General features: G+C 39.3%; 1 protein-coding gene across 1 annotated transcript in view; it reads right to left on the bottom strand.

Moving 5' to 3' along the window:
- Window positions 1-23671: 23671 nt before the first annotated feature.
- The window catches only part of meltf (melanotransferrin), a 16431-nt gene continuing 13179 nt past the window's right edge, over window positions 23672-26923 (bottom strand). The window contains exons 15-16 of the mRNA XM_035416127.1: window positions 26063-26255; window positions 23672-25615 (exon numbers count right to left, since the gene is read on the bottom strand). Coding sequence (XP_035272018.1) covers window positions 25548-25615; window positions 26063-26255 — 261 coding nt within the window. The 3' untranslated portion in view covers window positions 23672-25547. The remainder of the gene's footprint in view (window positions 25616-26062; window positions 26256-26923) is intronic.

The raw sequence follows: 26923 nt of genomic DNA, 5'->3' as shown, positions 1-26923 counted from the left end.
TCTTGAACGGATCGATAACGATCGATAATCGGTAAGCTGAAACAAGTTTATTTTATTTTCTGGTGAAATGCCCCTTTAATGAGTAATCAGTAATAATAATGGATTAGTTAAAGTTATTGTCACTATATTCAGAAATGTTACCAATAGCACTTGTGCACATGCACACAAAAACACATACGTATGAAAGTGCATTTTCAATAACCCTGAAATTAAATAACATGATAAAACCAACATAAAATTAACCTCTATCCTCAAAAGGGATGTGTTAATGTGGTAGACTGAATTCATGGAGTTCATCAATTAGACAGAAATGCGTAGAAAAAAAAGAGATTTTATTCATTGAGTTTATTGGTGGACATTTAAAAGGGAATTCATGAAAAAATACATTGCAGTTAAAATAGAAAGATCTATAAATAGTACTTACCTGTTGAAGGGATTAAAAGTCCTGTAAAAGGTTAAAAGAGGTTTAAAACGTCTAAAGACTATTTACCTACTGAAACAGTCCATTCATCAATAGCTGATTTGTTTATTTTTGGACATGACACTTTAGTGATTAGTTATGCCTGCAGACGGCCAGAAGGGGGAACTGTCGCTATGTTGCTTCATTCTCGATAATGATGCCAGAGAGTGAACATCGTAGCCAGGCTTCTTTATTGATTTCTCTTCTTTTTCGGGTATGGAAATGTCACAAAGCATTGTGTAAACATTTAAATACGTTTACATATATATTGTACATATGTGTTGCATTTTGAGTAAGGTTTGGGCATTCTTTCAAACTGTTGAGATCGTTCTTTTATACAAGAGTACCTGGTAGAAATTCATGAAAATTGTTTAAAACTGTAAGAATTCATGATAAATTACTTAAACGTCACTGCTGGTTTAAGAAAAGTTAAAACCAAAAACGTGACTTATTTCCATTTAATTGTTTTTCGGTAATCTATAAGAAAGCCTTTCAAAAAAACTAATTTCGGATCGATTGCTTACGCCTTCGTCCATCCACTAGAGGAGGATCGCGGTCTTTTTCCTCATTCCAGATAAAGACACTGATGAGGAAACACTGTTTAAGTTGCAATTGTGATCCTTCTCCCCTTTTTCAGGGGTACAACATTAAAGGAGTACCATGGTGATTTTCACACTTTCTCGGTTTTATGTGCTATTTGCACAAGAGGCATTGAAGAAACACAATGAGCAAAGTATTAAATATGTCCGTTCTGTATTCTTGGAGAAATATGCGTTTTAAATTCATCGTCCTATTTTCAACCGGTTGAGAAAGTTGTCATTTTGCTACGTCATTAATACAGTAACCACTCCCATTTCCACACCCCGTAAAGAAATCTGACAGGACACACCGTCCTGCTGTTCAGACAATGCAAATATTTGACTAACGTTAGGTTCACTTAAATTAGACTGCCTTTAGATTATTTCTGGTTATATTCATTTAGCTAGCTAGCTAACGTTAGCTAGCTAGGAGGTTTGCTTTCATAAGGCAATGTTATCGATAACGTTAGCTTGCTAGTTTGCTTTTATGAGGACGTTATAGTTGTGCTTTTATCTTAACTTGGCTAGCTAGATATCAAAAATTATCATTAGATATAAGTCAACGTCCTTACCTTAGCTATCTACCGATACTTGATATACTAGCCCTACTAAGCTAGCTAGCTTGTGAAAATTCAGTCTCCCAAAGAGAGCGCATATCATGGGGGTAGCTATGGTAACGGGGCACGGTCTGTCAATCATAGCTAACTGACAGTTCTCATTACCACGCCCAGACGGTTCGGGTGAATTTTTATCGTGGGAAATTTAGGCTTAGAAAAAAATTTTTTAATTACAATTTGAAATTTTTAAGTACAAGTTTTAAAGTACATTGAAATGACTGAAGAATAAAAAAATTATGCACATTTGTTTTGTTGTTGCCTGAAGACAACTGGGAAGTGTCACGTTCAACCACCATGGTACTCCTTTAACATTCAAAGTACGTTCTGTATTACAACCTTTGTTTTACTTTCGCTTCTGTCAAAGGTACTTCTACTTTTGCATTACAAACAATTTATGTGTTACAATGGGAGACTTTTAACAGGGACTGTGTTGAAAATAATGCAAAATGTTTTGTCCTAAAGTGGAGGTTCGTTAAAAAACGTTATGTGTTGTTTAAAAAATCCGTCTGTTTTGAGAGTGTAGTACAAGTTCAAACTTCAACAGGACTTGTCACACTTGTACTGTAAGTCCAAACTTCTAAATGGACTTCATTTATGGGGCTATGTCGCCCCATGTATAGATACGTAATGATAACCACACCTATCTGCAAGAATAAAATTGTAAGATAACCGTAACTTATTTTCAGAAATCAAGCCTTCCGAGTTAATTTAGCATTCCCCATGCATGCTATTTGTGAAGATTGCGATTTGTGCGGGAAAAGTAACACGTCCATCTTGAATGATACTAAAACAATAATATATTTTAAGGAATGGGCAGTCTGTCAAGTCGCTTGTAATCAACTTTGTCTAAAAATATACCACCCTTTCCGTTCTAAATAAGTTAACTTTAAACTTCCAGTTACGACAATGACTCATTAATGATGATTTTCTCTCGCTACGAACGATAGCCAAACACAGATAACCTGTTACAGCGCACCACATATAAATGCCTGGAGTGTGCTAATTGCAGACAGACCCGTTTCTTGTGTCACACCAGCCGCAAAGGCAACGCCAATGCCAGCGGTCTGTTTATTTTTCACCCGGCAACCAGAAAGTCTAAAGTCTGATTGGCAAGTACTGAGTTTCCATTGTAAAACTCCAAAGAGAGGAGTCCCTGTGATGCTCGTGGGGAGGGAGGTTTCAGGGATGTAAGCAAACAGTGCTGTCTAAAGCAAACACGTACCAACAGGTACCTGTCTGGAGGTGGGGAGGATGCCCCGGCCAGCCATGTTAGAGAATTTTAACCGGTGCCAGTAATATTGCTTTATCAAATGCTTTTTTCCTTCCAGCGATCTTAAATCTTAGCTTCTCCACGTGAAGGATCTCACCTAGTTCTCTCAACCACATTTCAAATGTTGGTACAGCCTCAGATTTCCACATTTGTAAAAATAAGTTTTTTGACCAATACAGATCCCAGATACACTGGCCTTTCGTCTCTCCCAGAGTTCAGGGTCATGTCCCCTGTAGCCCCAAGCATGGCCACTAGAGGGCTGCGCTCCCACAGCTTGTCGAACGCCTTGCAAAAAAAGTCAAAGTAGTCCAGAATGAGTGGAGCTTGGGGCAAGTCCAAAATTGATGTGTAAGGGTACCTGCTTGATTCTTACACTTATTACACAGAGCCGAAACATTGGGATACATTTTGTTCGCTTTTACCTGTGAATAGTGCAGTCTATGTATTACTTTAAACTGTATAGATTGAACACTGATGCATATTACTAAGAGATGTTTCCCATAATTCCTCAGAGATGGGTAATCCTAATTCTGTCTCCCACTCAACTCTGAACTTTTCCGTGCTGACGTCTTCCTGTTCCAGAAGTGACTGGTGTAAAACTGATACTGCTGCTCTAGAGCCCGGTCTAACATTGATTATCTGTTTAAACACACAGTGCCTTTGTCTGATTTTATTTTCAGTATTGCCTGAGAGGCTTGTACTTGTCTCAGCTGCTGCGCTTTAATCTGTCTCTAAGGTACTTTTATATGGAGGCCCAAGGTGGTGGTATTTCTATAATCCAAACACTTATGTAGGCAATACGTACCTGGGGTAAACCTCCCTATACCAACTTATAACCGTTCAGTGCGCCTGTCCACACATACAGTATCCCCTGCATTACAAATGATATTATTCACAGGCCACCACACTTATCACACTATTCCCAGTAACTTACATGCACATACATACAACACCCCCTGGTGCCCCCATGGTTGAAAAAGCGTTGCTAAAGTGCCCTCTAGAGTGGCGAAAATGAGAGTGCCCTATTGGCTGCCCTTCACATGGGAAAAAAAATGATTGAGTGCCCTCTAGGGTGCCCCTTCATGCAATAAATTATGATGATGTGCCTTCTAGAGCAAGAAAATTAGATACCGTGTCTTAATGAGTTCCCTTCTAGTGGAGAAAACATGTGCGGTGCCCTTAAAATGGTCTAAACTTGACGTTCCCTATGGGTGCCCCTCCAATGGAAAATGGTGCCATTATGAAATGCCCTGGGGGGGGGGGGGCATTTATAGCATTTCCCTACAGAATATGTAATAGCCAAAGAACCACACACTTTCTTTCCCTATTTTTCATAAAATGTTTTCGTTTCGATTTTATTCACACAATTTAGTTTGAAAGAATTTGTTTCATGTGGCCATTTCATTTCAGTACATTTCCCAAAATGGGTTGTTTTAGCCCTGTTTGCGGATTTCTTTACCGTGACTTGTTCTAACGGCTACTTGAAATAAAAAGTGCTGATATACGTTGGCTAAGTAGATAACGTTTTCTCATAAAATGTCGTCGATAAAATAGAAGCCCTGGCTAGCCTACTTTGAGACATGTTTAAAAAGGCTTGTTATTTCATTGAAAATAAACAGCACACTTGACAGTGATGTTCGATTATTATCTATTTATTATCCATTATTCCATACCGTACCCACTCCCCTCCCCAGAGACTCCTCGCTCCTTGCATTGCTACAGCAAGTCCAATGAACGAACTACTGTTGTGTCGTTCGCGAACGATTCGGGAAAGTGTACTGTTGTGTCGTTCGCGAACGATTCGGGAAAGTGTACTGTTGTGTCGTTCGCGAACGATTCGGGCAAATGTACTGTTGTGTACAACAACTCGGGCGTAGTACGTTCACTGAACGAATCAGTCAGTGAACTACCAGTTCACGTTCGCGAACGAATCGTTTCACGTGATTCAGTACAGTTCGTTCACCCGAAAGATTCGTTCTTTTGAACGAATCGTTCGCGAACGTCAGAACACTATAATGAGTGCAATACCAACAGCCACAAAGGGGAGAAAAACATATGCGCACCACATACGCTGCGTGGAAGCAGACAACTTCCCGGACCCTACTCAAATGAATGAGACTCACACTAAAAAGCCTGCCATTAAATCGCAATCGCTCAAAATGTAATCGTTGTAATTGAGAGCTGTAACGTTACAATTCATCAGCATGGAAACAACAGTTGTAGCTATAAGTAATCAGTGTAGTATTATAACGTTATGATATTATAACGGTGTCAATGTATTTAATGTGCTGTATCAATATTTGTTTGTTCTTGTGAAGGGACATCTCTTCTTAAAACGTCCAAAAAGTCTTCATGTTGTTGACTGGGTCAATCACCTTGAGAATTCGGCAGATTCAGTCGGTACCACTACGCGAGCGCCCTCTTCAGGCGGTTTCAGAACAATGACCTGAGTGTCGCCTCCTGGTATTCGAATCTCGACTTTGATTACATATAGTCTTACGTATTTTGTCATAAGACTATGTCTTACGTATTTCATCTTATGTCTTATGTATTTTGCATTTTCAACCAAACTACATTTCTTAGTACAAATTAGTTTAAACACATTTCCATTCATTTATTTCACCATGGTGGTGAACTTATTAACATTACTTCCTATCCATCTGAATAAGAAAAATTTATTTTTTAACATTTTTTGCATTTTATTCCATTTTTGGACATAAGACATAAGGCTTATGTATTTTGCTATTTTCCACATTAACTCACTTTTCATAATAAATTTCTACAGACACATTTCTATGCACTTATTTCACCATGGTTGTTAAATTAACACAAATTGCTATCCATCGGAATCAAAAATGTACATTTGATTTTTTTTTTTAAACTTCTTTTTCATGTTTTCGATATGAGACTATAGCCTTATGTACTTCGTTGCCATCCACTGAAGCTGAAGTTTTTCATCAGAAATTTCAGCAAACACATCTATATTAATAAATTTCACTGTGGTTCTTAAATATTTTCCTATCTATCTGATTCAACAAATGACATTTAAAAAATGTTGCTGTGGTTTCATGTTTCAGACCTCAGATTATATTATGTATTTTGTTTTCCATTGCAACATTTTAAATTTGTCAACCCTAACTCTGACCCTTTCCCTAACTCTATTCCAATTTCAAATGCTATGTGACTAACTTTAGGAGTTATCTTAAATGTGATTTTTCAATTAAGATGGGTGGAAAAACCCTTTAATGTCATCCATTTAATAAACAAAAGACAATGAAACATGTTTGATTTATTATGAAATATGTATTTTACTGAAAAAAATCTAAATACAGAACAAATATTATGTTGAAGAAGTGAAAAAATTAGTTGATCTACAATCATTGACTAACACTTCCCCTACTCTGTCCCCAAGCTCCAAAACATAACCCTAATTTAAATTCAAGCCACACGCCTACTTTTTTTTCTAAGTAGCCCAAACCCTTCTAATAAATGTGTTAATAAATAGCAATATAAATTATGGAAATAATTATAACATTTATAATAATAGTAACATTTGGGATACATTGTAAATTGTTTGAATCAAGAAAATTCAGAAAAAATGCTATTACAATTCTGGATTCTGTATCACCATCTTTTGCCACAAGAGGGCACTGTTTAATTTAACATGGCAATAGATATGAAATCATTCAGAAAACCTTTTCAAAATCCATGATGAACAATTAATTCACTTGTACATATCTCCAAATCATCTGTAGCCTAGCGCATGAGAAAAGACGCTTAGTTGCAAAGTTTTGTCATTGGGTCATTTCCAGTATATTTGTGTACCAGCCTTCCAGGAGAAAGCTAATCAAACCCGTGCTTTAGTTTGTGGAAGTGCAACGTGCTGTCTCCGGTGTCATTCCAGAATATTCCATTAATGCTCAACCAGATTCATATATGCTGATGGGGAAGATCACGGTAACATCAGTGGCACGCTCTTAAAATCAACGGGTGCCTACTTATGCTTCCACTGTTATCTTGAAAGACGCCCCTCTCTGCAGAAAATGAATGATTTAACATTGGGTGAAGATCGCAATGCATAACACAACATAATTGACATACTGACATGGTTTCCAAGGGCACGCGTGCTGCCAAGCCATGTCGAGAAAACGCACCCTACACCAGAAGAACCCGTCACTAAATAGACAGCATGTAGTCTTCCCTTTTTTGTTTTAGTCCACCGTATTCATAAGGGGGTATTTGCTGAAGCTGCTCAGAGAAGGCTCCACGAGAGTAGTCTCATGTACTGGACTAAAACTGACACCCTTCTGACTCACACTGAAAACCATTTTGTCATACCGGAGCCCAACTGCCTGCTGGGATTGCACAAATAAGGGAAGTTAATGATGATAATTCAAAATAAATTTAAAAAACTGGTGTTTTTAAGAATATGAAATACTTCAGCGCATAATGGATTGAAGCCACAAGGGATGGGTTTTCAACTGGAACTACTCTTACGCATCCAACTACATTTTTTTTGGGGAAGGCATTTTCGGACGACTACAGAAGCCAAGTTATACCAAAAGGTCACAGGAGAACCCAAATTTACCCTCAACCTAGGAGATGGAAAATTCCGGCTAATATTTCTGAAGGCCCTCTGGTGCTCTGGAGCTGTGCCAGTTTTCCATATCCACCCCGAGCGGGGCCATAATCTTGCCTATATTCGTCTCAGCAAAATGCTATAGACTTTTGTCCAAATAGTGAAAAAAAATGGGAAGATATCATGCAAAATGAGCGACAAGAACTTGCCCGAATCACTTCCCAAGCTCCAAAACAAAACACTGATTTTAATTCTTTAAAACAATTATGGTTATGGGGAAAAAAAGAAAAAAAAATCATAACAGAAAAGCTATGCCAGCTTATATATATATATATACTGACTGACATTACTGACTGAATAGTACATGAATTGATGTCACACATGTGGTCTGTGGGCAAACATCTCTCACCTATCACTTTCCTGTCATGTTTCTTTATTATCTGTTGTTTTTCATTCTAATCACTTTCTGATTGTATTTTCTATTCTTGTGGTAATTTTGCCTAAACTAAGTGTGCAAGCCTTTTCACACTTCTTCATTCACATTTGTGGGAAACACGTTTTTAGATTAATAAATCTTTAACGGCCATAAAATAATATATTGTGCCATACGCTGGACACTTTCTCTCAACTTTCACAAGAGGTAGAGCTACATAATTTTAAATATTGCTTGTGAAATGTTATCTGGACTTTGTCAGAAGCTTTTTTTGATATATTTTGTCATTTTTATTTTATGTGGCATTTTATCTGTAAAAATAGGCCAAAAACTGATTTTTTTAAAGCATGTAAATATTGTTTTTAGAATAATTAATTTAAAAACAATATTTTGACAAATGGCTCTGGCAAGCTCTAGTCACTGAGTTATTAATGACATTAAAACCAAAAAAAATTCTGAATCTATCTGTTGAGGTTAAAAAGTGTCTTAAATAATATGCAAATTAGTGCATATTTAATGAGATATTAACTCATTTGCATATTTTAAAAATAAAAAAATGAAATGTCATAATACAAAAAAGTCTTGTATTTGTGTTTATTCAACTGGTAAATTTTCATTTATTTTTTATTTTTTCCATATTCAAGGGTGGCACCTCCCCTTAAGTTGGTTTCCCATCCAGGTTTCACTCAAAGTCGCGAAGGTAATCTCCAGCGATCCAGGAAACGTCCACACGCGTGTAACATTTCTGAAGGTCATGGGCAGATTTCACCCACGCCTGTGTGGGATTCATCATGAAACGATGCTGAAAATACATTAGGTGGATAAAGATTAGGATAAATCTGAGGATAAATAAAGTTTGGTGAACATTCATGGTAATGGTGTTGGCTATACCACATGTTATTAAAGCTGTGGTCTAATGAAGTGTACACTATTATATGGATGTACACTTGTTTTGTGGTAAATGGAAACATTCAGAATATTAGTCAATTTGAATTCATTGTAAATGAAAGCACTAAGGCCACTGCAGCTAAACACATTTTATTTTCAATATAAACTGCTCACAAAAGTTAAGAGGTAATCTTAGATATTGTACATATTAGATATTCTACAAATTTGATATTATACAAATTTGAATTTGATTGCAATATTGTCCCCCGCTGAGATAATATCAATCTTCAACCTCAATACCGAGTATCTAGTAACAATTATAATCATCCATCAAGGAAGCATGCTTTAATGTCCGACCAAAAACTTTAAACGCAAAACTTTAATGCAAAAAATGGCTACGTCCAAGGCGCCGAAAAAGCATTCATTTTTTATTTTGTTCCCATATTTCTTTAAATGTAAATCATCAACTTCTATACATCCTACCTGCTTATAATCATGCCTAATTGTCCAAGCAAAAACTTTAATGCAAAACTAAGTCCAAGACCTTGAAAAATCATGAACTTCTAATATCTAATCTGATCATGAACATCTAATAACGGTTTATAATCATATCAAGAAAGCATGCCTAATTGTCCAACCGAAAACTTTTAACATTTCCGGACAGACGGACAAACAGACGCCCGGTGTTCCTAAGTCAATAAACCGAGGAATCTCTGAACATTTCACAATAACTGAAAGCTGCAGCTTTGGAGTTATCGTCCAAAAGAACATATGCACCGGACGGAAGGACCGACGGAGGCAAGGACGTCCCCCCCACCAGCGAAACGCTGAGCAGGGTACCCCACATTTCTAAGTTATGATTCTAGGCCATCTGGGTACCTGGTAGGGAGTCTGGGACTTGTCGTGGATGACCAGGAAGATGACTCCGTTCTGCATCCCATACTGACACTTGCTATCGACCGTGAAGCTGTTCGGCTTGGAGAAGTTACTCTGGATGTAGACTGGTATCAAGCAGCCACCGCTCATTCTGTGGGGAAAAAGAGGAAGTTATTATACATATACAGTGTATTACAGATTCTATTGAGGAAATCGAGGGGGGGGGGGGGGTTAAACCTGCACAATTTAAGCTCTTTCAGAAATAAAAGTGCTGGCAATAACTGAAGAACCGTGCAGAGAGAAAACGTCTTGTGCCAGAGTGAACACTTATTTCTCCGGTCATTAGGCTAACCTAATATATTCTCTCTAAATAAAAGATGGGCCACCCCGACTAATAAGTAGGCATTTGACGCAGTGAGGACACATCATGGGGTTAAAAACAATTGTTCAGGCGACCTCTTGTTTAGTGTGTACTCTGGAGAGCTTATGTAAGTAGTCATGTAAGTAGAACGAACCCCTGAAGTTGTGTGTATTTGAATAGACAGGGGTGAATACCAAATAATGCATCGCTACAGGATATTGTTTCAACAATAGAGAATTACACGTCCCGCTCCTTTGTTGATGGGCTATAGTATGTTATTCTACTTCACGAACTCAATTCACTGAGCTGCCGACAGTCATTGAACGTTTATGCGTTATTTGTACATCGATTAGTTGTACAGGACTCCCGCCACCCTCCACATACGCACGTGAAACATTTAGCTGCAGCGAGCCTCCTTCCCTCCCCGTATCACGTAGGCTGATCTAGGGGGCTTCCATGGGGCTCTGAAACACTACTGCTGCTCAATGCCTCCTGCCCCCCCACCACACACATCACTCATTTCTATAACCCCCCCGTGCTCGGCCTCCACACTACCACTCACTTGTATGTACACTCGTGTTAGAACCCCCAGTCAGTCCCCACTAACACTCACTTGTATGTACACTCGTGTTAGAACCCCCAGTCAGTCCCCACTAACACTCACTTGTATGTACACTCGTGGTAGAACCCCCAGTCCCCACTAACACTCACTTGTATGTACACTCGTGGTAGAACCCCCAGTCCCCACTACCACTCACTTGTATGTACACTCGTGGTAGAACCCCCAGTCCCCACTACCACTCACTTGTATGTACACTCGTTGTAGAACCCCCAGTCCCCACTAACACTCACTTGTATGTACACTCGTTGTATAACCCCCAGTCCCCACTAACACTCACTTGTATGTACACTCGTTGTATAACCCCCAGTCCCCACTAACACTCACTTGTATGTACACTCATGGTAGAACCCCCAGTCCCCACTAACACTCACTTGTATGTACACTCGTTGTAGTACTGGCTCGCGTCGCCGCCGAATCCGAGGAAGGAGCCTTGTTTCCACTCTACCTTCTTGGCTCCGTCCGAGCTGACGAAGGTCAGTTTTTGTCCCTTTAACATGGACATCGCGACCTGCGAGGATCAAGAAAACGAGACATCCGGAACGGGGAGGATCAAACGAGGGTAGGCTTAGTGAATGCATTTATGAAACAGACTTCCCGCCTTGGGTTGTCAGAATTACGATAAGACAATTAATTGTCCTACAGCATTTGGATTAACCTTAGGTCAAACTGATTTAGTTGCTTCAATCAGTGAAATAACGCCTCTATTGTAACATTTGATTTGGGTCAAACATTGAGGAAAATGACCCCTAGTTGTCGCATCCAGTTATATTGCAATCCAAATTGGCTTAAATTTTAACCAAATGCAAACACTGCTGAAATGCGACTATCAAACTAAAGTGTAATGGTCCTTACGAACACCATTCGTGCATCTTATCCAGTAATGTTTTTCCCCAAATAGGCCTAAAATTTGATCAAATGCAATAAATGACTAAACTAACGTAGGCCTAGATAATCCAAAATGGCTTTAGTAATTTTATGCATTGATTTGTGGCCCAAATTGGCCTAAAATATAAGGAAAACATGAAAGAAAAGAAATGCAACTCAATTGAACTAGATGATTCAGCATCTATGTCCTATCGAGTGATGGTATTGCAGCCCAAATCAGTTATGATACTCAATGAATAATTGAAAGGTTAACTCAATTTTATATGTTAAAATAAGCATTAAACACAGACTTATTTTTACAGAATGTCAATGTCTCGAACTGTGTAAAGTTTAGCATGGGACTTAATATTTAACACAATGGGCGCTAATAAAACTGGTATTGACATATTCCGATCCCGATCATTGAGATATAGTAAATATAAATATTAAATTACTAAAAACTGATTATACAGTTATTAATGCTGTCTCAATGGTGTGGCAAGTTGGTAGAGTCGGTACTGGTACTAGTTTCTAGGTTGCTATGACAACTACAGCACACCACACATAGCAACCTGGTTGTTGGCCACCACCAACTCTTGCTATTTGCAATGTGGTACATTTGTATTATTCATGAACACTTCAAAATGCAAATTATTCATTTATAAATACCCCTACTCAGTGTGAAAATTCCCGTTTAGCAACCAGGTGGCTATGGGCAGTATAAACAGTCAGGATAGCAACATACACAGACAGTTAGCATAGTGAAAATGTCGAAATAATTTTACTATAAATTATTTTATCGTGAAAGTCTTCTCAAAATACGTATCGTATTGTGCTCCCCATTCAGTGTACTGCAACATCACATGAACTTTATTCAAAATCATTGATTTGTCCATTTGTTTGGAGTATTTCAGAAGACATGTTTTTTGTGCTGAAAAATGTTTTGACTTTAAAATGTTACAATTATGACAACTGTCATGAAATCATAATTAAAATTTCACAACATAAAGTTCTACCTCTTGCATAATTAATAACACCAATCTGCATTTGATTAAATGTACCTATAAAGTCACAAATCTTTAGGTACAAGTGCAGAAATGTATCTTTTGTGTAGAGAAAAATTAAATATATGGTTACAAACCTTGACAGCCAGTGTATATGTTTAAAAAGTCAGTTTTATTAAAATTAAACAGCATAAGCATGCATCGTGCAAATAGTTTTAAAATCATTTAGAATTTTCGCTGAGATAAAAGAGGAATTATTTTGAGCAGACTACGAGTAAAGCTGGAAATAGCATGTAGTACTTCAGTGAGTCCTGGGGATCCCCAAAGCACTGAAGCACATTTTGATCCCCAAAGCACATGAAAGTCATTTTCAGGCACAAGGTCACACTGTCCGGAAATTCTCCCCATCTCGATGTCATGGTTATGCCCTTTCTGATCACCAGAGGGCGACATTTCACCACTTCTCGCGTTCATTGGTCTGATTGCTTTCTCCTGTGTTTGACTGTTTTATTGTATTCATTTATTCAATCATTGTTTTCACCTGTGTCTCGTTATTCTGTTGATTGTGCATTGTGTTCTCCTGTGTATTGTTAGCTTCCCCTGTGTATTTAAGTTCTTTGTCTGCCTGAGTCGTGTTGTTTCGGTCCTCCCCTTGTGTTCTGAGATTTCGAGTTCCCTGCCCTTCTAGTGTTTGGATTTCCTCTACTTGTTTTTGAGTTCTTTAGGTTATCTTGAGTTCCCCTGCGTGTTTTTGTTCTTTCTGTTGCCTGTTTTCTTGCCCTTCTAGTGTTTGGGTTTCCTCTACTGGGGTTTCCTCTACTTGAGTTTTTTAAGTTATCGTGTTTTTGTTCTTTCAGTTTCCTGTTGGGCGACATAGCTCAGGAGGTAAGACCGATTGTCTGGCAGTCGGAGGGTTTCCGGTTCAAACCCTGCCCTGGGCATGTCAAAGTGTCTTTGAGCAAGACACCTAATCCCTAACCCCTAACTGGCGAATGAGAGGCATCAATTGTAAAGCGCTTTGGATAAAAGTGTTATATAAATGCAGTCCACTTTGATTTTTTTTTTTTTTTTTTTGGTATTGCCCATCATGGCCATTTTGTTTCCTGCTTAGTACTTTGTTCAAGTAAAGTCTTTGTTGGAAATATACCTTTTGGCGTCCTGTGTGTTTTTGCTCTACGCTTGGGTCCTAACTCAACCAAGCCCTGACACACTACCACCTAAAGGCTCGGACATACTTTCCGCGTTCCGCGTCCGCGGACAGCTGCGGACTTGTACCGGTCGCACGGACGCGCACGCGGTTCCATTCATACTACAATCCGCGTCGGTCTGGCGTTCCACGCATGCGCATTTCCCGATCCACACTTCATTCCAGTTAGTGGTGGTAATATAATATCTGCCTCACAGATATTTCCACTTTTGACGGCAGGCATTTTCATCTCTCCCAAGCGACAATTTCTAGCCAGGAGTTCAATGCCATTTGGCTGTCTTTGTATTCTTTCAAAGACAAGTTAAATAAATATGGATAACGGGGGATCTCCTCACACAACCTCTCTTCAAAACAAGTATTCATTTAGTTATCTTGAGCATGCGCAGTCGGCGCACTTGCTATGTGCACAGTTCGCCGTCGAGTCGGATAGAAACTGCCTTGTGGTTCGATACTACCAAATGCGGCGTGCTAGCCCCAGCATACCAGGACCAGCATTCCGCGCGGTTACTTATAGTACTCTCAATCCAGCGTCCCGGTCGCACTATAGCCTCTATACCACCAGCTGGACTATCACAACCCCTGTTCCCACACCCGGCCGAATCAACCCCTGGCCTAATGTGAGAACGATAACCCTTCAGAGCCTTCGGTAATCTTGCACACAATAATCACGGGATACATTTTAAGGGCGTTCGGTAGAACCCCCCAGGACAATTACCACACCTCTCCTCGGTTATACCTTGCGCTCCAAGAAGAAGCACCGCCCTTCTGCACCGTTTGTCAGACTACTGTACAGTTCAGAGCAGTGTTTTTCAACCCTGGTCCTGGGGACCCACTGCCCTGCATGTTTTAGATGTTTCCCTGCTCCAGCACACCTGATTCAAATGAATGGGTCGTCATCAAGCTCTGCGGAAGACTGATAATGACCCAAGCATTTGAACCAGGTGTGTTGGTGCAGGGAGACATCTAGAACATGGAGGGCAGTGGGTCCCCAGGACCAGGGTTGAGAAACACTGGTTCAGAGTACCAGTGTAAGGAGAGCTAACTCATACTGTACCTGGGGGCTCTCGCTTCTCTTCCGACGTGGGTGTAGTTACAGAGTCCGGAGAGTCTCCTCTTCGCAACAACGGCACCTTCAGATATCACCGATCGATGCACGAGAATAGGCTTGGGAAATTCACTGCTTTTATGCAGGGCCCGAGCCAGACCACCGATACGTCTGCAAAAATGCGAGCCTATCAGCTATTGAGACCTCCCCACCATGCATTTGCAAACGTTATGACGCTGCAAATGTATGGTACAGATAAGAGAGTTAAGTGTCATTTTCGGTTTTCACAAAAATGCAGCATCAAAAATGTTCTACAGACACACGCACACACAAAGACACACAGACTCTACCCTCAAAAGGGATGTGTTAACATTCAAAGCACGTTCTGTATTACAACCTTTGTTTTACTTTCACTTCTGTCAAAGGTACTTCTACTTTTACTTTTTCTACATTAGCAAGCATTCCCATATGAGTCAATTGCACCGTGACTCGATAACATCCAATGCACACATAAAATATTTAGCTGATGAGTGGCATTTTGAATGAGCTGCACTTGACTAGATGAGCACTCAAATCATAAGTTTAACCATTATGTCTATATTTTAGAGATTATTTACTATATATATATGAACCTGGTTCCTGCTTCTTCAAATACATTTAGAAAAACTTGAACGGATCGATAACACCCCATGTAAGCTGAAACAACTTTATTTTATTTTCTGGTGAACAGCCCCTTTAATGAGTAATCAGTAATAATAATGGATTAGTTAAATTTATTGTCACTATATTCAGAAATGTTACCAATAGCACTTGTGCACGTGCACACAAAAACACATACGTATGAAAGTGCATTTTCAATAACCCTGAAATTAAATAACATGATAAAAACCAACATAAAATTAATCTCTACCCTCAAAAGCGATGTGTTAACATTCAAAGCACTTTCTGTATTACAACCTTTGTTTTACTTTGACTTGTGTCAAAGGTACTTCTACTTTTGTATTACAAGCAATTTATGTGTTACAAAGGGAGACTTTTAACACGGACTGTGTTGAAAGTAATGCAAAATGGTTTGTCCTAAAGTGGAGGTTCGTAAAAAAACGTTATGCGTTGTTTAAAAAATGCATCTGTTTTGAGAGTGTAGTATAAGTTCAATCTAACCCTTTATTGCATTAGCGAGCATTCCCATATGAGTCCATTGCACCGTGACTCGATAACATCCAATGCACACATAAAATATTTAGCTGATGAGTGGCATTTTGAATGAGCTGCACTTGACTAGATGAGCACTCAAATCATAAGTTTAACCATTATGTCTATATTTTAGAGATTATTTACTATATATATATATATATGAACCTGGTTCCTGCTTCTTCAAATACATTTAGAAAAACTTGAACGGATCGATAACACCCCATGTAAGCTGAAACAACTTTATTTTATTTTCTGGTGAACAGCCCCTTTAATGAGTAATGTAAGAAATCTGTCTCTGATGCCAATATGTCTGCTGGCCACACATTCCCTTGATCTTATCATTATTACAATACAGTTGGTACAATGGTAGAATAGCGACCGGGAGTGAGAGATTGGGAACCATTCAAGTCAACAGATGAGCTAATTCGATCACAACAGGACAGCCAATACACTATGGCCTAATTGATACTGATAACTTCCTTTAGTTTCACAACATTGGCGTGATTCAGCTTCTTGAGTGACTATAAGCAAACATACTTTGATAGCTCAGCTTAAAACAGAAATTTAACACAATCAAAATAAAAACTAAGATTTTTACATATTAATATTAGCAAAAAATAAAGAACCATCGATGCCACAATCATTTCGCCTAAATACTTGTGATATCATAATTAAAATAATACTCAATTATTCTGATATTCTGAAAAGTGCTTCAAAATTTTCTAAAGTTCTATGGATGGGTGTTACAAGAACTGACTACACCCGTCTTGGTATGTGTATTCAACACTCCTGATCAAAGCTTCGAAAACAAATAAGAAGCAGCCTCTGGAAAGGTTCTTGGTTCAGTCTGACTCTGCTGAATCCAAGGTGTCATTCGTGCGCTTTGTCAGTGCCGGTATTGGAAATAAACTTTGTACTTTTTCATCACGTTCGAGAGACGTCCTTTTTTCCTTACAGTAATCAGTAATAATAATGGATTAGTTAAAGTTATTGTCACTATATTCAGAAATGTTACCAATAGCACTTGTGCACGTGCACACAAAAACACATACGTATGAAAGTGCATTTTCAATAACCCTGAAATTAAATAACATGATAAAAACCAACATAAAATTAATCTCTACCCTCAAAAGCGATGTGTTAACATTCAAAGCACTTTCTGTATTACAACCTTTGTTTTACTTTGACTTGTGTCAAAGGTACTTCTACTTTTGTATTACAAGCAATTTATGTGTTACAAAGGGAGACTTTTAACACGGACTGTGTTGAAAGTAATGCAAAATGGTTTGTCCTAAAGTGGAGGTTCGTAAAAAAACGTTATGCGTTGTTTAAAAAATGCATCTGTTTTGAGAGTGTAGTATAAGTTCAATCTAACCCTTTATTGCATTAGCGAGCATTCCCATATGAGTCCATTGCACCGTGACTCGATAACATCCAATGCACACATAAAATATTTAGCTGATGAGTGGCATTTTGAATGAGCTGCACTTGACTAGATGAGCACTCAAATCATAAGTTTAACCATTATGTCTATATTTTAGAGATTATTTACTATATATATATATATATGAACCTGGTTCCTGCTTCTTCAAATACATTTAGAAAAACTTGAACGGATCGATAACACCCCATGTAAGCTGAAACAACTTTATTTTATTTTCTGGTGAACAGCCCCTTTAATGAGTAATGTAAGAAATCTGTCTCTGATGCCAATATGTCTGCTGGCCACACATTCCCTTGATCTTATCATTATTACAATACAGTTGGTACAATGGTAGAATAGCGACCGGGAGTGAGAGATTGGGAACCATTCAAGTCAACAGATGAGCTAATTCGATCACAACAGGACAGCCAATACACTATGGCCTAATTGATACTGATAACTTCCTTTAGTTTCACAACATTGGCGTGATTCAGCTTCTTGAGTGACTATAAGCAAACATACTTTGATAGCTCAGCTTAAAACAGAAATTTAACACAATCAAAATAAAAACTAAGATTTTTACATATTAATATTAGCAAAAAATAAAGAACCATCGATGCCACAATCATTTCGCCTAAATACTTGTGATATCATAATTAAAATAATACTCAATTATTCTGATATTCTGAAAAGTGCTTCAAAATTTTCTAAAGTTCTATGGATGGGTGTTACAAGAACTGACTACACCCGTCTTGGTATGTGTATTCAACACTCCTGATCAAAGCTTCGAAAACAAATAAGAAGCAGCCTCTGGAAAGGTTCTTGGTTCAGTCTGACTCTGCTGAATCCAAGGTGTCATTCGTGCGCTTTGTCAGTGCCGGTATTGGAAATAAACTTTGTACTTTTTCATCACGTTCGAGAGACGTCCTTTTTTCCTTACAGTAATCAGTAATAATAATGGATTAGTTAAAGTTATTGTCACTATATTCAGAAATGTTACCAATAGCACTTGTGCACGTGCACACAAAAACACATACGTATGAAAGTGCATTTTCAATAACCCTGAAATTAAATAACATGATAAAAACCAACATAAAATTAATCTCTACACTCACAAGGGATGTGTTAACATTCAAAGCACTTTCTGTATTACAATCTTTGTTTCACTTTGACTTGTGTCAAATGTACTTCTACTTTTGTATTACAAACAATTTATGTGTTACAAAGGGAGACTTTTAACACGGACTGTGTTGAAAGTAATGCAAAATGGTTTGTCCTAAAGTGGAGGTTCGTAAAAAAACGTTATGCGTTGTTTAAAAAATGCATCTGTTTTGAGAGTGTAGTATAAGTTCAATCTAACCCTTTATTGCATTAGCGAGCATTCCCATATGAGTCCATTGCACCGTGACTCGATAACACCCAATGCACACATACAATATTTAGCTGATAAGTGGCATTTTGAATGAGCTGCACTTGACTAGATGAGCACTCAAATCATAAGTTTAACCATTATGTCTATATTTTAGAGGTTATCTACTATATATATGGACCTGGTTCCTGCTTCTTCAAATAAATTTAGAAAAACTAAAATTTGACCGACACTGGATTTCAAGGTTTGTAACCACCCACCCAAATTTGAAAGAATCTTGAACGGATCGATAACGATCGATAATCGGTAAGCTGAAGCAAGTTTATTTTATTTTCTGGTGACCTGCCCCTTTAATGAGTAATCAGTAATAATAATGGATTAGTTAAAGTTATTGTCACTATATTCAGAAATGTTACCACTAGCATTGTGCACGTGCACACAAAAACACATACGTATGAAAGTGCATTTTCAATAACCATGAAATTAAATAACATGATAAAACCAACATAAAATTAATATCTACCCTCAAAAAGGATGTGTTAACATTCAAAGCACTTTCTGTATTACAACATTTGTTTTACTTTGACTTGTGTCAAAGGTAATTCTACTTTTGCATTACAAACAATTTATGTGTTACAAAGGGAGACTTTTAACAGGGACTGTGTTGAAAGTAATGCAAAATGTTTTGTCCTAAAGTGGAGATTCGTTAAAAAACGTTATGTGTTGTTTAAAAAATGCGTCCGTTTTGAGAGTGTAGTACAAAAGTACAGAAGTTCAAACTTCAACAGGACTAGTCACACATTGTACTGTAAGTCCAAACTTCTAAATGAACTTCATTTATACGACGCTTCTGTCCAAATCGCTTTACAATTAATGTCTCTCATTCACTAGAACAGTTAGGGGTTAGGTGTCTTGCTCAGGGACACTTCGACACACCCAGGGCGGGAATCGAACTAGCAACCCTTCGACTGCCAGACAACTGCTCTTACCTCCTGAGCTATGTCGCCCCATGTATAGATACGTAATGATAATCACACCTATCTGCAAGAATAAAATTGTAAGATAACCTTAACTTATTTTCAGAAATCAAGCCTTCTGTACCAGGGAGTTATTTAGCTTTCCCAATGCATGCTATTTGCGAAGATTGCGATTTGTGCGGGAAAAGTAACACGTCCATCTTGAATGATACTAAAACAAAAATCTATTTTAAGGAATGGGCAGTCTGTCAAGTCGCTTGTAATCAACTTTGTCTAAAATATACCACCCTTTCCGTTCTAAATAAGTTAACTTTAAACTTCCAGTTACGACAATGACTCATTAATGATGATTTTCTCTCGCTACGAACGATAGCCTAACACAGATAACCTGTTACAGCGCACCACATATAAATGCCTGGAGTGTGCTAATTGCAGACAGACTGTTTTTTTTTTTTTTTTTTGTGTAACACCAGCCGCAACCGTAAAGGCAACGCCAATGCCGGCGATCTGTTTATTTTTCACCCGGCAACCAGAAAGTTTAAAGTCAGATTGGCAAGTACTGAGTTTCCATTGTAAAACTCCAAAGAGAGGAGTCCCTGTGATGCTCGTGGGGAGGGAAGTTACGCCGGGCACCCACCGCATGCGTCGCGTAAGCGTCGCGTAGCAGCACGGCGAAGCAGCACGGCGCGACGCGTAGGGTGTCTCCACTGGTTCCGTTTGTGTCGCGCAAAGGCTTGCGTAAAAGCTATATACTCTCGCTGTCTGCAGTGGGATTACATCGTGTATTTCACGTTTGTTCACGACTGTTGATTATGGGTTAAGTGAATACTTTGGTGAGAGACCTTTTTCAGTTTGTTAATTTGGTAATATTTCGTTAACTCGTAAATACGTGAGAAAGTAAACGCTTTCAAGAATTACCATAAACTTAAATCGCAACGTAGCCTGCATAACAATCAGTCTCAAACTGTATTAATTTATTTGCTTGGTTAACAAGCGTGCCAATTTCATGAAGAATATGTAATGATCATAATAATAATAAATAATCCGTAATCAACCATTGGGAATTCCCGTGTTGTCTTGTCATTCACGTCAAAACATTTATAGGATCAGATTTAGTAAAATCAGCTAATCATGAAAAAGACAGTAACAGTTTAATCTTGAAGGGATATGAACACCACAACGCCATGAACACCGGAAGCTTTGAAGTACAAGTGCGATAGGCTACGTCTTTCTGTGGTGTATTTTCAAATTTACCCCACCCCCTCCGCAAAATAAGACAGCGAAACTAAGTTTGCCTTTTCCCCAGGTTCCAGTTATTTATTTTTACAAAACGAAAAGGCTTGTATTTTTTTAGCTGCTTATAAAATATCTGGGAGGTAACTAGGGACACACCCCCAGTAATATAAGGATGAAATATAAATCAGAACATGTATACCTAGCATTTTAGAGCATATTTCTGTGTATAAACAGGCCATCGTGACGCGCGACAAGCCGAAAAAATAGAACAGAAGCGAAAAACTACGCTTCAGTTCGCTTGTGTCTCCTGGAGGAGGGGAGGATGCCCCGGCCAGCCATGTTAGAGAATTTTAACCGGTGCCAGTAATATTGCTTTATCAAATGCTTTTTTCCTTCCAGCGATCTTAAATCTTAGCTTCTCCACGTGAAGAATCTCACTTAGTTCTCATTTCAAGTGTTGGTACAGCCTCAGATTTCCACATTTGTAAAAATAAGTTTTTTGACCAATACAGATCCCAGATACACTGGCCATTCGTCTCTCCCAGAGTTCAGGGTCATGTCCCCTGTAGCCCCAAGCATGGCCACTAGAGGGCTGGGCTCCCACAGCTTGTCGAACGCCTTGGAAAAAAAGTCAAAGAAGTCCCAATGAGTGGAGCAAGTCCAAAATTGATGTGTAAGGGTACCTGCTTGATTCTTACACTTATTACACAGAGCCGAAACATTGGGATACATTTTGTTCACTTTTACCTTTGAATAGTGCAGTCTATGTATTACTTTAAACTGTATAGATTTATGCCTAGCATTAATTGAACACTGATGGATATTACTATGAGATGTTTCCCATAATTCCTCAGAGATGGGTAATCCTAATTCTGTCTCCCACTCAACTCTGAACTTTTTCGGGCTGACGTCTTCCTGTTCCAAAAGTGACTGGTGTAAAACTGATACTGCTCCTCTAGAGCCCGGTCTAACTTTGATTATCTGTTTAAACACACGGTGCCTTTGTCTGATTTTATTTTCAGTATTGCCTGAGAGGCTTGCACTTGTCTCAGCTGCCGCATTTTAATCTGTCTCTAAGGTACTTTTATATGGAGGCCCAAGGTGGTGGTATTTCTATAATCCAAACTATAATAAATAGCAATATAAATAATGGAAATAATTATAACATTTATAATAATAGTAACATTTGGGATACATTGTAAATTGTTTGAATCAACAGAATTCAGAAAAAATGCTATTACAATTCTGGATTCCGTATCACCATCTTTTGCCACAAGAGGGCACTGTTTAATTTAACATGGCAATAGATATGAAATCATTCAGAAAACCTTTTCAAAATCCACGATGAACAATTAATTCACTTGTACATATCTCCAAATCATCTGCAGCCTAGCGCATGTGAAAAGACGCTTAGTTGCAAAGTTTTGTCATTGGGTCATTTCCAGTATATTTGTGTACCAGCCTTCCAGGAGAAAGCTAATCAAACTCGTGATTTAGTTTGTGGAAGTGCAACGTGCTGTCTCTGGTGTCATTCCAGAATATCCCATTAATGCTCAACCAGATTCATATATGCTGATGGGGAAGATCACGGTAACATCAGTGGCGCGCTCTTAAAATCAACGGGTGCCTACCTATGCTTCCACGGTTATCCTGAAAGACGCCCCTCTCTGCAGGAAAATGAATGATTTAAACATCGGGTGAAGATCGCAATACGTAACACAACATAATTGACATACTGACATGGTGTCCAAGGGCACGTGTGCTGCCAAGCCATGTCGAGAAAACGAAACCCTACACCAGAAGAACCCGTCACTAAATGGACAGCATGTAGTCTTCCCTTTTTTTCAGTCCACAGTATTGATAAGGGGGTATTTGCTGAAGCTGCTCAGAGAAGGCTCCACGAGCGTAGTCTCATATATACGGGACTAAAACTGACACCCTTCTGACTCACACTGAAAACCATTTTGTCATACCGGAGCCCAACTGCCTGCTGGGATTGCACAAACAAGGGAAGTTAACATGAGAACAACGCAGAATCTGCTTGGTTTCGAGCGTGCGTGCAGGAAAGACTAATGTTCCCATAAAACCGACATTGTCTCTCGGTCAATCAGCACCTTTACCTGCTCTATCTACGTTACATTACATTACAGGCGTTTAGCAGACACTCTTATCCAGAGCAACTTACACAACTTTTACATAGCATTTACATTGTATCCATTTATACAACTGGATATATAGTGAAGCAATTTCGGTTAAGTACCTTGCTCAAGGGTACAACGGAAGTGTCCTACCCGGGAATTGAACCTGCGACCTTTCGGTTACAAGCCCAGTTCCTTACCCACTGTGCTACACTCTGTCCTATCTACCATTCGTACTTGGGATATGGGAGCTGATAAGACATAGCAAATAGATATGTATGGCATGAGATTGCACTTTAGGGAATGCTTAAAAGATTACAAAACAGATATTCCACGTGCCGGCACGGAAAAGGTTATGACCATGAGAAGAGAAAGAAGAGAGAGAGGAGAGACAGAGAGAGAGTAGAGAGACAGAATGTTGTAGAGTAAAAAAAAAGAAAGAAAAAAAGTTCTCTTTTAAAACAAATCTGAAGACAAACTGATCACATTCAGACGACTTTCAGGCAAATATTTCACCACAGGAGCCCAGAGTCGTTATGCTTCTTTATTAAAAGATAAAGGATCAGAATCAGATAATAATCTTAATCAATAATGTGTCAGAAAACTCAAAGAAGGTATGTAGCAATAGTAACATAGAGTATGTAGCAATAGCCCACTAAAGGAGATTCACTGCCCAGGCAACTAAATATTAGTTACGTGAATATTCATTTCATCCAACAAATTGCTCAAATTTTCCAAAAAAAGAAGAAAAAAAAATTTGATAAAAGAAAGACAGCAGTGAGTCAGTACATATACACTGATATGGTATCTGAACATCTTATAAAAATAAATCTCTCTCAATATTACATATAAAAAAATCAAGCACAGATAAATGTGGATAGTAGCCCATTCCTGATTTCCATACAGTGTGTGGAGTACAAGCGCACAGCAACGCATTTTAGTTTCAGTGCAAAATCAGCGGTTAGAGGCAGCGCCCGGTCAAAATGTCCGCCAGATCCCAGTAGCGCGACAGACATGTTACCATGGCATCGCAGTGTCAGCAGGTACATTTTGTAGCTCGCTAAGGAAAGACAAAGCACTGGTTCTCAAATCAGTATGTGAAAAAGCAATCTGACTCGATCTGACCATCTTGGCCACGTCATCGCAGCCGTTGCCTTCTGATGTTCGGGGCCAGTTCATGGGTTATTCTGATTCCAGAGCTCCATCATTTGGCTTTTTAAAAGCTTGGGGGTCACCTGACAAAGGGACACTCTCAAAGAGACAGGGCCTTGGCTCCCAGAATGCATCGGTGCCGTATGACTGCAGGCAGACCAAGCTGCTTTTTCGACTGAACATCACTGGCTCAGAGGCTGATTCTGCACTTCACAACATTATCATCATCATAATCATCATCACCATCATCTCCAATATCATCCAAGGTGCTGGAATTGTAGAAATGTCATAAAATACTCTGTGCGCAGATTGAATGCGCGACAATATCGTATCTATCGTATCTATTTCTAGGTACAGATTTTTGTTACGACGTAAAATTAAAAATTTCCATTTTAATCTCTTTTCTTTTTTGGTGTGCGTACCACTGTCAGTCAGTCACAAAATCTGCCTACACACGCAACGAAAACTAGTGCAAGCCAGGGAGAAAGCAGAAGACACTGCATATTCCCTGATATGGCAAGTGCCTTCAAGTAATTTCCAAAAACATCTCAACTCAGCGAAGACCTAATAAAAGCACGTTCGGGAAGTAAACGCGCACGTAACAGGTAAAGCACGCGCACTGACGTGGCTTCACCCTCGAGCTGACGGAAAACCATCGTTAGGCGACGCGTATAACACTTATAATAATGTAAGCAGCTCTTTCTCTCAACACCCGCCTGGCTCGCTGGTCGCCGTCTTTTCAATGTGCTCCCTTCACACTTCCAGTTCCACCCACCCGTCAAAACCCCCCCCAAAAAAATCCATCCCCATTTGGTCATAACTGTCTGTAGGTCAGGACTTATGTATTAGATGGCAGTTAAATTTCAAATACTATTTTGGCAGTTAAATTTGAAAACCCTCTCGCAGATTCCTGAGAATTTTCAATTTCAAGCTTTACTGACCAATCACAGGCAAGTAAATTATTTTCTCAGTAAAATCAGTGAAATTATAATTCGTTTAAAATAATTAGTTTCTTTAAAATTGTGTGCCATCTGCAGGACACTAATCGGTGTTAAAAGGGTTAAGCGTTGGGAATGAAGTAATTTATCCAGCTTGGTTGCAGGTAACTGCTCCTCACTGGACGACGATGGACCCGTGAGGACAGCAGCTGTCCAGCCTGAGGTTGAGTGTGCGTCTGTGATTGGTGGAGGTGTTGATGCGGTCCGTGCCGTGCGGAGGGGGTGGGAGGGGTCGGCCCGGGACCCCGGGCTCCTCTCACATGGAGAGCAGGGTGAGGAGGGAGGAGAGAAGAGCCACCAGCACCAGGGACAGCGAGGACAGAGCTGTGAGAGGGAGAGAGAGAGAGAGAGAGAGAGAGAAAGGAGAGAGAGAGAGAGAAGAGATAGAGGGAGAGAGAGAGAGTTGGAGAGAAAGGAGAGAGAGAGAGAGAGAGAGAGAGGAGAGACAGAGAGGGAGAGAGAGAGAAGAGAAAGAAGAGAGAGAGGAGAGACAGAGAGAGAGAGTAGAGAGACAGAAAGGGAGAGAGAGAGAAGTGAAAGAGAGAGACGCACGCACACACACACACAAGCACACACACACACACACACACACACACACGAGCAAACACACACAAAAGTGTAACATTCATTAAAGGAGCCTGATCCAAGAGCCGTATTGTGACACTGGGGACGTTCTGTCCTGACATAAAACTCCTGCCGCTGAGAGGGGGAACGCAGCAGCGGAATATCTGGTGGTGATAGAGAATCTGTGGCCTCAGGCCACGCCCGTACCTGTGGCAGAGGATGGGCAGTCCATCACCTCCAGAGACGCTATGTAGTGCTGCCCCAGCCAGTCCGTGTAGGTCTTCTTGTCCGCCACGCCGATCATCTTCACCGTGGAGTCTTTGAAGATTAAGTCGGCCCCGCCGTACTTCGTGGAGTCGAACATGCGGAACCCAGATCCGCCATCGTTGCCATAAAACGCCTGGAGGGGGGGGGGGGCGGGGGTTAGCTTTTATTACTTCCATGCACCAGTGAGAAGCCTATTTATTTTTACGTGTGCTTTTAGTTTTTTTATCGATGTAAATAGTAGTTATAGTATGATTATGTATTTTAGACTGTGGTAAGAATCTTTGTATGTTGCATTGTTCTTTTGAAGCCTGATATTATCTTGCTATGGCTGATGGAACATCAAGGACCACAATGGAAATAAGTCCAGGACTTTTTCGTGTTATCCTTGACAATTTCTTCACATGCAAGTCTTTTGATACATGTGTTTTAATTTAGTCAAATAAACTAAACTAAATTAAAGTTCTTCATAGAGCAGCTATGTTTGTGATGTAGTCCTCCAAATTTTCCGTTGAAAATCTTCATAGAAACCTCTGACTAACCAAAACTACAAATAAATTAAAGAAGAATGTCGTTCTAAATATTGGTGAATAACGTATATACTTTTTATTGTCAGTGATCTATAGGTGTGAAAAGGGTTAAAAGCGTTTCAGGGGAAGTATGTTAGCGAGGTGTGGTGTTCCCAGTGCATCATGGTCCCTGTAAGGCCCCTGATTTGGTTTCTGAGTTCGTACAAAATATTTCACTGAATCCACAAATACACGTCCCATGAAAAAAGGGTGCTGTGGAGTCTCATTTCAGAAC

This window comes from Anguilla anguilla, chromosome 4 (assembly GCF_013347855.1).
Source record: "Anguilla anguilla isolate fAngAng1 chromosome 4, fAngAng1.pri, whole genome shotgun sequence".
NCBI classification, from domain to species: domain Eukaryota; kingdom Metazoa; phylum Chordata; class Actinopteri; order Anguilliformes; family Anguillidae; genus Anguilla; species Anguilla anguilla.
Note: the sequence above shows the minus strand (reverse complement) of the source record. Positions and strands in the feature narration are given on the sequence as shown.